The sequence below is a fragment of the Varroa jacobsoni genome, unplaced genomic scaffold, assembly GCF_002532875.2.
Source record: "Varroa jacobsoni isolate VJ856 unplaced genomic scaffold, vjacob_1.0 scaffold_789, whole genome shotgun sequence".
In the NCBI taxonomy this organism is placed as follows: Eukaryota; Metazoa; Arthropoda; class Arachnida; order Mesostigmata; family Varroidae; genus Varroa; species Varroa jacobsoni.
Genome location: NW_019213691.1, coordinates 330,147 through 347,295, shown reverse-complemented (window position 1 = coordinate 347,295; position 17,149 = coordinate 330,147). Strand labels below are relative to the sequence as shown.

Sequence of the window (17,149 nt, the reverse complement as noted above, 5' to 3'; positions counted from 1 at the left end):
TATATAGGGCGGCAACAATAGGAAAGACAGATATGATTGCAGTAGAAAGCTGTGGAGTGGATACAACAATGGAACAGCATGAAGAGTTGAGGAAAAGGGATTTTCGTAAAAAAAGGTGAAGTGGAAAAAGAGACGACACAGGCTGCCAGCGGAGGAAATGAGGGAGCAGAGGTTATTTCGAGGGGTCCATAGCAGGAGATTCGATGGAGTTGCCTGAGACGAAAAGCGCATTGCACCCATTTCTCCAACGTTTCTGAAGGCTCAGCCCGGCCACTCGATGGCCCAAACGACGTCGGAGTTGAATAATGGTGGGACTGCAAAGAGGCTTTAATAGCGAGGGATAGATTACAAAGTCTAGGTGGGTGAAGAAATATGAACCTTTGTTAGAGTTGAAGTAAACGACCGAGATGGGAGTCCACCGGTGGAAAATGAGACGACGACGACGACGATGGCAATGATGATGATGAGAAGGGTGAAGTACGATGGCTGGCGACCTTTAGCGGAAGCGTAAAAATGGCATAGGTTAATAATCGATAGCTAGACTAGTGCTCGCCGTCTAACGAAATCTGTCGTATAAGTGAAGACCGGTGCCGAAGAACTATCCAGAGCTAGATATATATTCTCATAGTAAGTGCATGTAGTAGTATACTTTTCTTGAAAAGTTTAGTATCTTCGGAGAGCAATTGAAATTATCCAATGGTACTGACAGTGCAGTATTATATACTGCTCGTTCCTTTAACTACGTATAATTACGACGTAATCGTAACTCTAGCCGTAAAAGTCGTAATATCAATAGTATTATCTATGTTTTTTTTGTTATTACTTCTGTCACCATGTTAGTACTGTGTTCGTGAACAATGTGCCAAGATTATGTTAACATATTCCGAAGGAGCTAACTATCACATCTCCTATTGTAACTATGCATTTATATAATCACTGCAATAGTCGGTCTGTTTGAAGTGATCGTCTTTGATCAGTGGATCAGCGATAGTTGGTCGTTCGGCGGACGCCGAAATAGTACATAGCCTTGGAAAATCGTGCATCTTTTGATTGGCGTTTGTATTTTGTACATTTATATGAATGTAAAAAGCGTCCGTCTGTGTTCGAGGGCCGGCTTCACAAATCTACCAGAAACCAAATCCGTTGTAGATTAGCAGTGCAATCACCAGCTCGATGTAGTGCAACGAGAACACGTAAAATAATAGTAGTTAAAGTAGGCTTTTTATTGAGCCACGCCGATACCCAGAATTTCGAACAATTGCCGCTTGATTCATCCGAGCTGAGTAATAAAAATCGTCGTGAGAAAGAGATTGATCCGCAGCTTGTAGATGGCAGCAGGAGTTATGATAAAGTTCCAGCCGTTAACACTGGTCACTCGATGAAGAGAACATCTCAGAGGGGCTTAATAAAGTTGATCTTACTCGTCAATTGTGCCTTTACCTTAACAAGCTTCACCAATTCAATCAATTGAAGGAAGTAAAAGCAGAACTAACTTGTTCCGAGCTAAAGTCAGCGACAGGTAAATTGGTCGGAAAGAAATTCTAATGAAGGCCGTAGGCGTAAGATCGTTGTGTATAGATATTGGTCGTAATCTGCAAAAGTGAAAGTGAAACACGCATTCATTCCTTCCTTTGTTCCTCATTAAAAGGAAATTATTATCGTTGTGTTTTGCCAGCGCCCTTTTTTGCCCTGGCTTCCGTCCTTTCGACTCTGTTGCACATCGAACATTCACGTATCGGACGTCCTTTGTCATGACATATACGTAATTAGATATTTATTATGTAAAAATTGACAACAAGAGGAGAAGGAGGCGATTGATGGAAGGGACGTTTATCAGATAAGTTGACGGCGCCTGATCATCGCTTACCGCCCCGCTGCTCGTCGTCAACGGTTGCTCTATTTTAACGCGGTGATTATGCTTCTCTGTCGAATTATTCTGTCTCGTTCGTTCAGCCGACGGCAAGCAGAATGGCCGCCATCGCTGGACTTCGATGGCTGCCGTTTTTGTCTGTCTGGTGGTGTACCTGAACAGATGGATTAGGCAAAAACACATAGTCAGACGGACAGACTTACAGATAGATGAGGATGCGTATGTCGGCCCGTGTGTCCGTCCGCGTCCCGACGTTCGGTGCTTGGCCGCCGCCGCCGCCGCCGGCATTTGCCCGTCCACGCTGGCCCTGCAAGCCAGCAACAACGACTATCTGCCGCTTATAAACTACAATCTATCCCACGATCCATCGCGTTGCCTTTTTGACTTGGTACGAGCGCAATCGTGCGCCGTCATTGCCCGTCTGTGCGTCTAAGGACAATATGTTGCGGTTGTAATATCCGTCATCTCAGTATTGTTGTGACGCTAGTTCCAGCGCTGGTAGTTGCTCGCCAAAGTGCCACCGACAGAGCCTTCTATTTGCTGGCGGTATTCCTGCGTGTTTTCGTCGTCGCCGTTGATCGAGCAGTCTGCGAGTAGTCTTTTTCCCTGAGTTCTTTCTGCGAAAGAAACAGCAATAACAGGCGAAGTAACGACGTCCACCGTCGCAGTAGCGGTCGCTGCCGCCCCTGTCATCGACTGCGCCTGGCACACGGCCAACTCCTGCTTTGGCAAGGCGTCTTTACCAAAGCCGTCGCTGTCGTCGTATTCGACGTCCGCTTCTGCTGCCAGCACTGCTACTGCTTAGCCATGGCTGTTCTGCGCTGAGCCTGCTGCCGTCCATATCAATTCTGTACTGTTCAGTGACTCAATGGCGTCTACCCATTGGTCGGCGCGTCGCTCATTCAGCCGCTTAGTCGTTCTATCGCCTACTTCGCTGTTGCGACTGTCGCTGCGGGCGAGGGAGCTTCTTCTAACATCTCTTCGTGCAATCGCTGCCGCCGCCGCCGCTCTTTCTCATGTTCATTGCATTCTATGCGACGGCGGCGTCATTGTCGGTGACAACACCAGCGCGCTACGGACAGAGGAACAGAGATGAGGTGCAGTGACGCAGCAGACACAGCAGAAAGAGAGCCAATTGTGGCTGCACGTGTGGTTGCCGTTGCCGTTGCTGCTGCTGCTGCTGCTGCTGCTGTTGTTGTTGTTTTTGTTTTTGTTGTTATCGTTATTGTCGTCGTCGTCGTCGTCGTCGTCGTCGCCGTCGTCGTCGTCGTCGTCGTCGCCGGTGCTCCAACTGGAACTGTGAGTGCTCGCTCGTAAAGTTGATAATAGCAGCCTGCCCTCGCTATTTTCATCCGACTTCACTACTTACCCTGCCGTAAATAAGTTCAGCGTCAATAACGTAATGGGTATTACTAGTTAACGCTAAAATATGGTAAGGTTTCTTTTAATTATAACTCACGTCTCCTTATTTTATCGCATATACGTCTATAAAATAGCTGCGGTTCAACCTGGTTAGTCTGTGGTGCCCACAAGAGTTAGGATAAACCCTACACACTGCCAGTCAAGAGTGTAGCATAAGGCAAATGCCTTTTATCTGAAAGGAATCAATTTAACCGAACAAAATGTCGTAACCGCCTGCAACAATCAGGAAGTCATCATAGTTTAAAGCAGAAGCAGAACGAACACAAAGTTGTCGTGTAACTACGAAACAGGATTGTCAGTCGGATCTTTAACAAATATGAGTTTCTTCACCAATTAGGGTACCGGCGCCTAACAATTAATTATTCTCTTCAAAATTCAAAAGAAAAAAAAAGAAAAAATTCACAAAACTAATTATCGTAAGGCCAAACAATGGATTTACTTTATAGATATATCCGAGCGTTTATCTCATCATAAAATCCCAACTTTTCCGTAGAAATGTCCCAATTATGCGTTCAAACACTTTGCCATGCGATTCATGCCATTAGAATTCATTGCTACATTCTAGCAGTTACCTTTGGTAGGAACGCACTTTACAATCTATAAGTTGAATTAAGTTACCAATCAAGTATCTAAATATTTGAGATCCACATTGTATCCAGTCCCGTATCAACTATACATTGTAGATAGAGTAGAGTAGTACTTCTAAAACCTATAAACACTGTTCCCTAAACGTCTAAGTTGTCCCAAGTTATATCGTAATATGGATTGCTCGTTTATCGTATAGAGATCGACTAAGCGTGATAATGCACCGACATTGGCCAAATAATGCCACTAATAGTGCCTATATTTCTTGGGTCTTTTCTTTGGGCATTTGGGTAGATGAGTTCAGGAAGTATTCTACGTAAACCGAAGATAGATTGTATCTACGAAGCGGTTTATTGTTAGAAGTCATAGGCGAATTAAGCCTGTAAGTGCGTAGTACTTTGAAGTTGGTTAGGAACTCGTCCACTCGCTTCTTCCGGACGCCTTGTTGCCTTTCCATACAAATAGATACAATCCTTTCAATATGCTAAAAAACATGGAACACCGTATGTAGTAGAATAAACGCGACAGGAACAACGAGCCGTTGACGCGCTGTGCTGTTATGTCACGAACGTTAACGCAATGCTAGATAAACTACGAGTGATATTGCAAATACAAAGGAACCATCGTTAAGTGAACAACGTCTGTCAGAACAACATCTCTAACACAACAGATCGTGCTATTGGGAAATTAGTTATTACTTCTACAATCTTCAGCAGTTGACTAACATCCCCTAGACCATATTGCAGCGTCCTCACCTTCAACACCCGTCGTGTCACCTGGGCAAAACGTCTCTCCTGCGCCAACGGTGTCCCCACTGAGTCGCGACTACGTTTCAGGGGTCACATCCCCAGAGACCTCACCCACTCCGCCCATGGCTTCGAGCCGGGGGACACCCGACTCGGAACATCCCGTAATTTATCCCTGGATGAAGAAGGCACACAGTGGACAGTCTGCGCAAGGTAATTGTTCCTTTTCATATTTACATACACACCTGCATTTATCCAGATACGTCCTGTTCTACTTGATATTCTGATGAAAACGCTTCTCACAACTGTTGAATGCACGCAGGCCGAGCTTTTGCCAAATATCGATACTATGTGGCGTTGAAATTATATCAGAAGTACAATGGTAATTTGTTTTTTCAATTTGGTGATCTTGTTTCGAATTGTTTAATACGCAGATCAGATCAGATCAGATCAGATCAGATGAGTGACGGCCGTGTTACAATAAGACTTTAATTAAATATAGGCCGAGCGTACGTACGATCATCCGCTCCGACTCATAGAACACTCATCAAGATTTTCAAAAAACATTGACAATGACGATAGATTTACGGTTCATGCCGTGTAAAACAATGAGCGCTTTTTTTCTATCACCATAGAATATCATTTCTAGAAGAATTTCATAGAACTTCTAGAAGTTTAAGCAACAATAAAAAAGTCATCCTAATAAATGACCATTGCGGCTATCCAGTTCTATCACTCGGCTAGAGAGGGTCGGTGATAGGCCAGTGGGTGGCAGGGCGTTCTTGGGGGCACGTTGTGGTCTAGATTCGAACCCGGGCATAGACAGGCACATGGTTTGTTGCGTGCTGCGAGCGAGCCAGCCGTCCGTCCCTCCGTCCGTCTGATGGAACGCCTAAAGGCGATACCGGACTCGAGACTATCTTCAGAATGTGCTATGAGCAAGTAATTATCAAAGTTATAATAATGAGATCCGGCAGAGTAACCAAATGAGTATTGTTATCTGAGAAGCTGATGCCGATTCTAAGCACCTGCTCAACCAGGAATTATTGAATAACAAAACCCATATCCTAAATCAGCTGTTGTCGTCGTTGATGTCGTCCTTAAACAACATGGCTCATTGAAGGGATGCGGACTTTGCTTGACAATTTACGTGACCAAAATATACGTGCCAGGCAATTTCTGAGTATTTTCCTGTTTTTTATCGTTTACGGATTCGAACTGATTACAAGGTAATCAATTCGTCTGTCATCTTCGTCACTAGTTTGTTTTTCGGGCGACCTGGGCGTACCCACTGGAATGAGTCTGGAGCTAAATCATTGGATATATATCCGTCTTTACAATATTCCACTGATTTTTAATTAAATATTTCGTAAAGCCTACGCAGATTTACGTGCGTCACAGTTTTCGGCGCTCCGATTGTAACGGCACGATTTTCGTCCAGAATAGAGATCAAAATGTACCTGTTCAAAAAATTCTCCGCATGTTAAAGGTGTTTCGTGTATTCCAACACTGCAGTAGTTGAGGTACGGCATGTATATGTGTGTGTATGCGTAGATTTCGGTGATCAAACATCATCAACCTTTTCCTTATTACAAATGCTTACTGAAACCGTGGCTTTATTTTATTACTATCGTTGCTAAAAGCAATAACTGCTTGATTAAACAAATAATGTTAAAAATAAATTATTACTAATCGCAAGTTGATGACTGTACACGCGTCGTTCCGCTTTAATATACAAAACAAATGTAAGCGACACGACGCCGACTCAGATCAGGCGTTTTGCCAAAGGCTCGATTTGTATTAGCTATCAGTATGGCTATACTGCAATGGACGATTTCGATCCTTCGGGTCGATCAGCGTCCGCACTAACCTCCACATATACACATCACGCCTTCTCCCTCTGTTTCCATCCCCCAGCGACGTCACACTGTCAGTGTGGCATCGCTGGGGGATCACACGCCGAATTCGATAAGTGTCGTTGAAATGTAGTACATAGGGTAGACCCCCGGCCCGCCCTCGTGGACTAGGAATCAGGGGATCTATTGTCATATCGACAGGCGCACGAGACTGCAGCAAAACCTTTACAAAATACGTCCAAAATATGTCTGCAGAAGCCGGACTAGTGTACCAAAGTAGTGCCAACTTCATGCATTTTCTGTTAACTAATATAACGGTTTTGAACGAGAGCTTCCACGACGTAACTACAACTTAATGCTATTAGCTATTCCAAGTTAGAAGGTGCACGCTAGTAAGTTTAGAACGTGACGCTTGTATAATTTTTGTCGGCAAGAAATCAGCTATTTTTGGCTGGCTAACGTTGCTAAGTCAAGATAACGACATCTTTCTTGAATTGATGCCATTGATAATTACACTAATTTGAAAATGGCCGTGTACGCGGAATCGCTCGAGCGCCTTTATTCGCTATATAAACAAACGCGATCTGGGCAAAATGTATAACGCTAAATCGGTCATGACATGATTATTTATCATTAACCCATTTGAGTTCTAACAACATGTTGTCAGCTATCAGACCCAACGACAGATTTCAGACATGTTTGCATTGATACTCATATATAGTGGATATCCATTGTATAGCACAAAAATGTTTCACGACAACTGAGATTCTCATTATCAAGGTTCAAAAACAGGCTCCCATAGGAAACATAAATAGCCGCTTTGCAAGCTAATCATTCAAAGGAAACAACGCTAGTGTTCCGTTATATTATATAATAAGTGGCCAGAGGATAGAATCTATCGAATGGACTTCGTTTCACAAATCACTGATACATCCATACTTGTGAGCAACATAAATATTCTCTCCAAGAGTGATTATAAGAAGTGAGCGTTTGAAAATAAACCTTGTATCTCATGCCTTGTGTTAGGAGGGGTATTGCATGTAACGTACGTATGCACGCATTGTCTTTGTTTTGAACATGGCTTTGTCGACTAGATATAAAACGAGGTACTCACACAGGGAACGTCTTACGCATAACGTCTACTTGTTGTTACCTTCCGTAGGATCCTTGTGTGATTTTTTTTTGCTTCACGAAAAATTGACGTCTAGAGTGCAGGGCATTTTTCTCTAAAGACTACAATAGAATAACTTTATCTGCAAGCGGTTTCTATCAAAACTTCTATAGTACTCCACGTAGCTGTCGAGAAAATTGCCCCGGCTTTGAGAGAGATTTTGCAGCTTTTAATACTACTGTTATTACTGAACTATGTTCTGAACACATATTTGGTCTACTGTGTACATAGGAAAAAAATCTATCGCCCCCTGGATGTACCAAATGCACGGAAAACATTACGGCAATGTGTGTCATCGGAAGCGTATCCGTTAACGCGTAAGCAGAATTTAAACGCTATCGTGAGAAGGCACCAACAGACAGAGTCAACGTGACAATGTTGGAGCCCGAAGTTAGTAACGATTGCATTGGTCTCGCGTTGATTAATTCTATATAATCGTACCTATTACAGATTGAAACTTTAAGATACCGTTACGTTCTGTTAAAACGACAGCGATAACAGAGAGGCCGTGGTCTATTGGCGGACAGTTCATATATGGGGAAAACCATTTTTATAAAGATTGCCCTTGACCAGAAAGTGGGTTCGACGATCAAAAGTAGCTTTATATAGGCGAAATTAATGAGCGGCCCAACGTTTCTTCTCTTAGTTGGAACATATCAAACGAAGTAGAAATAAGACGGGCTACTAGTGACATCGTCTAGCCTGTTGTAGAACTAACCAATTTAACACACTGACGCAAAGCTACACGGACTTGAAACACTGATTTAACACTGCCTCTTTTTACTTCGAGCGCTGTACATCGGACAGATAGTGTCCTACGAAGACCTAAATGAGCTTTCCAAACCTAGTGGAAAGTACCGTTATGGAATATGCTACCAGAAAAAGAAACGGTTAGCCGTTCACTCAAGCGCGAATATTTTCGTACAGCTACGGTAAGAAGTTGTTCTAATTAGTACAAAATGGCGGTATTTTTATTGTTAATATTATTAAGTGTTTCATTGTAAATAATTGCACGGCCATCGATGTTCCGCTGTATGCTAGACAATGAGGTTTCTTTTTTTCGCTTTAGCTTACAACAATGGCGGTCTCCTTCTCCTGAAAAAATGACTGATGGATTCTCCGTGTATACAACATTAATAATCGTTACTAGTCACCAGTGTCATTTGGCTGGATGATCTGATACTATGACGCAGTATACCTAAATGGTTTCAGGTTGAGATAACCTAAGGTATTTTTCACCCTTTTAATGTCCGCATTAGATAGAACGATTGTTGTTGTTATTAAATTTTTTTTTTTTTTTAATAACACTGAACCGACTGCATAGATTCACAAGGAACTAAAGTTTTTTAATGACGAGAGAAAACTTTTAGACTGTGCAGAATAGAACTTTTCTAGTTTCTCAGACAGGTTCAAGAGAATGAGATTGAAACGGTATAAGGTAATTTGCACGTAATACTTTCGATTCGTAGTGTAACTGAGCTATGAAGTTTATGCTAAAACATATTATCTATGAAATTCATTAAAAAATATTTTTAACAAACAGCCCATCTTTTCTGAAGCCATTGTACAAAACGGAGTTAGCTGTTATGAGTGGAGGACGTACAGGTGATTTCTCCGTCAACTTGTCCGATTAATTGTGCTTCATGCTTGTTTCATGTGCTATACATCCTTTTTGAGCAAACAAAAATATGTCCAATTCGCTTGATTAAATCAGAGCTACTACTACGAAGTATACGCTCAAACTGTCTGAGGTATTCTACGTTTTATTTCACTGTACCTCTATCTTTGGGTCTATTTCTCGATAACACCTATCTTCTAAGATGGTTCGCAGATTCATGTTTGGCAAACGTTAAAAACGAGCTTTTGGTATATATTTGCACTCAGGCTACTTCCTGAGGCTGTTCCCAAACCGGTTGGCTGAATATATAAATTCCATATATATATAGATAAGAATTCCACAACACATATGTATGTAGCAAGTTCTGCGCGCACTCTCGGCAGTAATGTGGGCGCATGGCATCTTTGGACATCGATAGTGTATGTGTCTTCTATGACATTTTCTTTAGCGATAGCGTCTGTATATCATCGCTTGTCCGTTTCAGCCAGTCAACGGATCTCGCTAGCGCTGGCTGCGCTCATATTATCGCGTACCATACGCTAGTAATCGGCACACTAACTCAGTGTACAGTGTACAATCATCTACATGGAACGTACATAACCTGTTATTGGACGGATTTGCCAATGCATGATGTGTGTTGATATGACATTGAAGTGAAATATCCGTTGCGGAAGGGATTTGGCTCGGGTCTGTGGGAATTGCTAGTTATACGTTTCGCATCGGTCTGCTGCATAGGCGTATACTGAACATCCATGAAAATAAGTGAAATAAACGAATCCGCTAAAGTTAAGCGTTGTTTGCGGGTCTAGCAACGTTCTTAGTGCTTCCTATGATGGTGATCGTGTTGAACAGAGTACTGTCTGCCTGCTATTCACCCAGTCAGAGCGCTTTGACGCCAGAGCATCGACATCGGCTACGACAGAGCATCGTCATTTCGTCACTACACCGCGTATCGCCTCGTTGTACGTATGTGAGTGCCTATGCTGCTGCCAGACGACAGACATACCGCCGCCACCCCCATCGAAAGCAAGGAGGGCCGAACCAAGGCATCGTACAAATATATATATATTTATATATATATATATATATATATATATACGCGCTTGCTGTTGGTGGTCCAGCACGGCCAGTTCTCTTGCTAAATCTGCGACTAGTACAACCGTTGCGTTCTCCGTGGCGACTGGCCGCCGGCCGGGTACAAAGCTGAACTTGGCGAAGAGCAGCGCCGTGTCGGCCCGGCTTGGCCAGCTATCATCTGGCTATCTGGGCTTGGGGCTCTAGGTTCATCGATTGGTCGGTCTGTCTCGCGGAGTTTTTTCTGTCAGAACAGCGCCCCGTTGCCGCCGACACCAGCACGCCGCTGCAGACGAAGCAAGCAAACAGGGCGGCGGCGGCGGCGGCGGCGGCGGCGGCAGCGGCCGAGGACGGGTCGAGGAGAAACGGAAGATGACGGCCAGTCAGCCAGCCAACCAACGGTCGGCTAAGCTTTCTCGAGAGCGGCCGCGGCGCCAGCGGCCGGTCGGTTACATATATACGCATGTATATATATCACTGTTCTCTCGCTAGCAGCGAGCGAGGCACCGCCCCACGTCGAACGCCGCTCACTTTCTTGCTCGGGCTTCTTTTACCCGTTGCTCGGTGCGTTCGTGGGCTCAGCCGAGCTATTCGGTGGGGTTTGTGCTAGTGGGCTTGAGCCCGGCTTGCCTGCTGGTACACAATCCAGCTTGTGCTGCCTCCAGCCTGTGTCTGTCGGCCTGACCCGACAATACACCTACGAAAGCCTGAAGCCTATCAAACAAAACCCAACAGAGCCGTATACACTCATCAGCAGCAAGCAAAACACGACCCGATGCTGCCAACGAACGATAGCTACTACCCTCACCCGCCTTTTTCTTCTTCTACTATCTCTCTTTCTACCTTATACCCGAAATCTGTGGGATCGCTCTGCGACCAAAAACGACCGCAGCGCCAGCGACGCGACACGGCTGAAAGCCGAAGCTACTGCTGACGAAGGTCTGATGCTAAACAGGAGCTGCGCGGCCGGCAGGCCATATCGAGCAAGAGGGCGCAGAGGACCCCGCTTGCTTTCTTGTCGCGGATCAGGGAAAGATGAAAAGTAAAACGAGAGTGAAGAGTCCATGATTTTGGACAGTTCTCGAGGGTCCGAACGGTATTGTCTACAATGATGAAGACGAAAATGGCGATTATGGTGGTGAGCAAGGAAAAAATGCCATTCGTTAGGGTAAAGGAATTTTTCTTGCGAGATTCCTCTTCACACCATCACTATCTGTGTTGGACACCAATAATATACAGAGACAAAGCGAGAGAAAAATATATCGTAGCAACAGCACTGCCCTGATACGATGTCAACGAATAAAAAAGACTGGCCTATGTTGTTGAAAACTCATTCGTCTGCCTTTTTATAATAATTGCAAACTTCAGGTTAGGCTCTGCTATCCGATAGTTGAATATAAGCATGCTATTCATTTTTCTGTGAACACGATGTTGAGTGGCAGGTTGTCAAACTGGCTTCACAATAAATAGGTACAAGATGCTTAACTAACACCAGAGGTCCCTGTGTGCTCTAAGAAAAGTTTAAATAAAGCACATTATTTAGGACCACATTAGGCTCTATTTCTAAACCTTACTATCGTTACGATCTTTGCTCATATTAATCTAGCGGATTATACAGCAAAAGGAGATTTACAAAGCCCCTTGCTATAGCCGCCTCCTGTTCTTCTTCCTTCCGGCAAGAACACGTTTATAGCTTGCTTGCGCTCAAAAAGCCACCGATTTACTTGCAACTGTGCGAACTTAATCCTTAGAAGTACTTTAATTATTTCGGTTTTTTTTACAAACCCCTTCTGTGTAGTACATTACGATTTGTGTCATTTCCACAAGCTTATGTGATGGTACTTACGCAATTCAAGTTCAGCGGTTGCGTTAAAATGATCCATGAAGGTTCCACACTCCAATTTGAGTTAACTTAAGCATGCTACGAATCTGTGTCTCTCCCACATAGTGTCAGTATTATGGAATGTTAACATCATCTGTGGGTAATGAAAACGACATTACTGCAGTGATTAAGGGATTAACAATGCTGACCTGCGACGCGATAATTAGTCTTATCAAGGGTGACAAAGTCCTGTCGACAAAATAGAATAAACGCAAACAATACTGAAGAATCGCGCCATTTTCTTTCTGGCTCCCTCATTTCGTTACCGTCTGCTAACCGTTTTAAAATCAGCTGTTTTATTTAAAAAAAGAAAGTGTGTTTGTCCTCCAAAAAAAGAGATAAACTCACCGACCAATACGCGTGTTTCCTGATAAGTCTGCGGACCAAGGAAGTTTCAACCCGGCAAAACTACGTGTAGCGTCCAGGGACCTCCATGCACTACTCGATTCGAGTGGCTGTTTATATAAATAAACAACCAATATCGGATTAGCTCTAAATTAAGACTGTTTCCGTACGTACGTTTACTTTTACAGACTCTCGTTCCGTTGATGACTGGACGGGAGACCCGTATCCGGATCCACAGATGCGGGGCTTTGCCTGTGGAGCAGCAGCCGATCATGGAGCCTTCGGCAACATCATGGAACCCAAGAGACAACGGACCGCCTACACCCGCCATCAGATACTCGAATTAGAGAAAGAATTTCATTTCAACAGGTATATAGCAATGCTCTTCTAAAGTAAAGATGTAAACCCACCTATTTACAAAGAACATTTCGTCCAACCAGTTAACTTGTGAACGCGATTCGTATTGTTATGAAAGCCCTTAAAGATATCCTAACCACTATTTTAACGGAAAAAAGATAGTAAAAAAAAAAAAAAGAAAAACATTATCTGATTAGGCAAAACTAAATTCAGCAATCAAGCAGAGAACCATGTGCTATGTTTGTTGTATGAACTGACATACCGCTAATGATCTGATTTTCAGATATCTAACGAGACGACGCAGGATCGAGATCGCGCATAGTCTGTGCCTGACCGAACGCCAGATAAAAATCTGGTTTCAAAATCGGAGGCGAGTGTGCAAAAGGAGACCTCTCCCGCTCTTTATATCGACCATTATAGCGCATAATATTAGAAAGTGATTAATGGAAGCTACATTATAGGTGGATTAGTTGTAAACCTTTACAAATTAGTTCATATTGCCAACAGTCGACGACAAATGCTTCTCGCTCACTGCGATGGCATTTCTTTTACAGGATGAAATGGAAAAAGGACAATAAACTGCCAAATACTAAAAATGTTAAGAAGAAGCAAAATCAGCAGAACAGCAGCCAAAGTAACAGTAACAATGGACAAGCGAACTCTCAGTCGCAGGCGAACAATCAACCTCGGCCGGTAAGTTAAAAACTTACACTTTTCAGTAAAAACGTTTCTGCAGGATGCCAGTTTTTCAAGCAGTTGCTCGTGTTTAGCTGTCGGTAGATGATTTAATTGGAGTGCCGTAAGTGAACGGACAATGACACTGAGGAAAATGCGCTGACAATAGAATATGCAAGTTTTTGCCAATACACTCTAGAATCTAAGCAATGTCCTGACTTTTTATCTTTTTTGGACGCATTTCAGGGGCAGACGGTGACGGTGCCTTCTGGACCAGGACACGTTGTTTTGGCAGAAGGGCCTGGACCGGGCTCACAGCACCCGGGTCTACTCAACCCATCAGGGACACCTCCGTTGGCCGCGTTAACGGGTCCTGTTGGCGCTGGAACACCTGGCCTTCCTCCAGGACTATCTGCCGCCGGCCTCTCCGGTGGCTTACCAGGCGGCCTGTCGGGGGGTCTGCCCTCTGGATTGGGTCCAGGGGGACCGGCGCCATACCTCTACCCGCCTTACCCAGGTGCTGCGCCACCACAACATCTACAACCAGGCACCCCACAGGCCACTCGGCCTAGTGAGTACGGACACCCACCCCCCGATCACCTTCAGCCGCTTGCCGCCGAGTCGTGTGCGCGCTGACGAAATGGTCATTGCAGCAAACGACAGCTGGCCGATGTGGGTGGCACAGATGAGTCCTGATAGGACCAGAAGTGACTGGGTCCTCGTTGATTAGGCCTGCAGTATGCGCGGCACAACACTCTGAGACAGAGTAAAAATAAAGAGCGATTGTAAAAAAGGAAATTAAGAAAAATACAGAAAAGCTGGAGCAACTAGCTGTAACATGTTGCTTATGGTACGAAGTATTTAGTGCAACAATAACATGAACAACTGTTATGGCACATGAGGAGCCAGTCAGGTCAACCAGAGAGCGGTTCGTCCCAAAAAGGCCCCCGCCCGCCTTACGGCTGAATTCATTAATCTGTAAGCGAAAATTGTTTGTGCTAATGACTTGGCAGTATAATCGCATGTGGCTCAATACAGAAACAGTTTTTAGAGGTATTCTATTTGTGCAAACTTTATTGCCTGTTAACCAGTCATATTAATCATGACTATTTGCCATCAGCACTCCATTTGCCGCCTAGCATCTGTTCTGCTAAATTAAGATGCCGAAGATCCATTTCTCTTTGGACCTTTTTGTTAACGTTTCCTAAGGCAAAGACGTTCAGATGCTGATCGTCGCTATCGTCCGACAACATTGCACACACTACGACATTATGATCGTATCCGTAACCAGCGGAAAATGTTTTACCTCTGCTAAAGTCTACACAGTGTTTTCAGAATGTTATCTGAATTTTACCAAGTTTGTGTAAATCTGTGTTTGCATGCTTTGACGATCACTTTGCACCCTTCTCATGTCCGCTAATCTATCTGGTTGCCGTGGTTCAATATTAACCTGTACAAAGGAAATCAGGCAAAGTAGAGGGCCTAATTATTTACAAGCACTTCTAGGCTTCAGACACCGAACGCCAAGACAGAGAAACGCAAGGCAGCGCCTGTTACCTTCGGCACAGTGAATACAAATATCGTTTTAGAAGTTCGTATCAATAACATATTTAAATCTCAGATGTTCCTGAGCAGTCGTTATGTCGTGTCGCTTATTGCCTTGTGGCTATTGGTTTACGGAAAAGGGTTAAATACATCAGACGGAAATCTTAAATATGTACACTGCTACTCACTTCGATGCGCAACGCCTGTGTCGCAAGCCTTGTTTTGGTTCGTTGACCTCCTTTGGGAAGAGTCCGTACCCTTTAGTACAAGTACCCCTACGATAGGAGCATGATAGCTGCCCTTTGAAGCCGTCCTTGCAAGATTTTCTCAGCACCTAATCTGAGATGGTACGCGTTTGAAGGTTTAAATCTCAAAAAGTAAATGAGTCCTCCATCGTTTAGTGGAAGGGTTTCTCAGGTTAAGTTCCGTTATTGCTTTGCCTTTGTATCTTTCAGCTCCCCGTGGCACTTTCTCCGATCAACGGTCGTATCACCATTGTAGTGTGGGGCGTTTCAACAGCTGAACATCAACAGCAATTGCGGCAGACATGTCTGATTTCTAAGCCCACGTCGTCTCACCTCAACGAGTACGGACTCACACAGCTGTAAATACTACAACTTAGAGTTATAAGAAGAATAATAAGATAGGAATCACTGGAAAAATCCATTTTCAACAAAAATGACTGCTCTTCATCATATTTCGTCATGGGAACACAAATAAAGGCAAATATTAAGATCATCATCATCATCAGAATATGACAACAAAAGGGAACCGACGTGTTGCGTCATGATAGCGCCGACTGTGGCAATGCAGACCAGACGCGCACAAGGTTATACGCGATCTACAGCAGTTGAGATCATTGGACAGCAAGGAATACATGTGGAATAATAAAGACTAATGCATAAAGGGAGGAAGTGACATGAAAATGGACACGATCCTTCGAGCCGGCCTATGTTAGGCTCTGAGCGATGAATAGAATTTTACAAATGTGCAAATACTCTCATTAGAGAGAAACAACAAGGAGGTCCTAGAGCTTCTTTTCATAACCTGTTTTCGGAGAAGAACAGTTAAGCAATGCTCTCCACAATTTAATAAGCGGCTAAAAAGCGGTAAGAAGGATAGGAAAATTCATTTTTGCCAAGGAAAAGTACCCCCTAAACCCAAAGAGGCCGCAAATTCTCACCGAACACTGTAGCGGAACTCGAGGGACTGATGAGTAGCCGGCTGGGCTGGCCTTGTTGAAACGATTGGATCGAGGAGTGATGGCTCGCCAATAAGGTAATGACTAAGTGGCTGAAGTGACGATACCCTTGCATTATCCTAATACGAATTTAGGTCTGCGTTAGTGTTTTTGCTCACGGTTCGTACGCGACTAGGAGCATTAAAAAGGAGGTTTGCCGGTGGCGTCTCCTCCGCTGTGACTTGAGCCCGCTGGCCCGTCGAAAGCCAACAGCTATTGTCGACGATTAACCGAGAGTAAAATTTTCAGCCACGACTGAATTATGGCTGTTAGTGAAATTTTTGAGGAGTGAAAATCATCGACGCTGCAAAGCAGACAACACAGAGGTAGACTTGAACAGAGGTCAATTAGTTGCTGAACCCGTACTCAACAACGATCTGTGCCATCAAGCGCGGACGACGCCTCAGTTGCTCTCACTTTACTTTTGTTCTGCGAGCGCCATTCCGAAATGTCCGGAGAGTATAGCAGAACAGAGAAATCAAGAGATTATTATAACAACAATAATACTGATAACAACAATACAGATAGATGGATAGATAGATAGATAGATAGATAGATAGATACATAGATAGATACATAGATAGATAGAGAGATAGATAGATAGATAGATAGACGTGATGCGAGTGAAATACACAGAAACAGGAAGGCATGTTGTATCTGTCCTACCTCGCGCGACCGCCAACGGTAATTGAACTGTAAATCTGTGCTATGTCAGTAGTGTACATAATATTGATAAGTATCATGATAAAGAATCATATAATTC

The 17,149-nt window shown here is 43.9% G+C and overlaps 1 protein-coding gene across 2 annotated transcripts in view; it reads left to right on the top strand.

Annotated features, from left to right (window-relative positions):
- The first annotated feature begins 733 nt into the window (after window positions 1–733).
- LOC111263758 (uncharacterized) overlaps window positions 734–17,149 on the top strand; it is a 21,011-nt gene continuing 4,595 nt past the window's right edge. Inside the window, exons 1-7 of one of the 2 annotated variants that reach the window (XM_022839134.2) lie at window positions 734–3,169; window positions 4,624–4,836; window positions 12,758–12,938; window positions 13,210–13,296; window positions 13,481–13,619; window positions 13,848–14,172; window positions 15,602–17,149. The exon at window positions 15,602–17,149 is cut by the window's right edge and continues 4,595 nt beyond it. In XM_022839134.2, the coding sequence (XP_022694869.1) occupies window positions 4,749–4,836; window positions 12,758–12,938; window positions 13,210–13,296; window positions 13,481–13,619; window positions 13,848–14,172; window positions 15,602–15,669 (888 nt within the window). In that variant the 5' untranslated portion in view covers window positions 734–3,169; window positions 4,624–4,748 and the 3' untranslated portion in view covers window positions 15,670–17,149. Of the gene's footprint in view, window positions 3,170–4,623; window positions 4,837–12,757; window positions 12,939–13,209; window positions 13,297–13,480; window positions 13,620–13,847; window positions 14,580–15,601 lie in introns of both variants that reach the window. The other variant, XR_015312445.1, reaches the window with a different exon arrangement.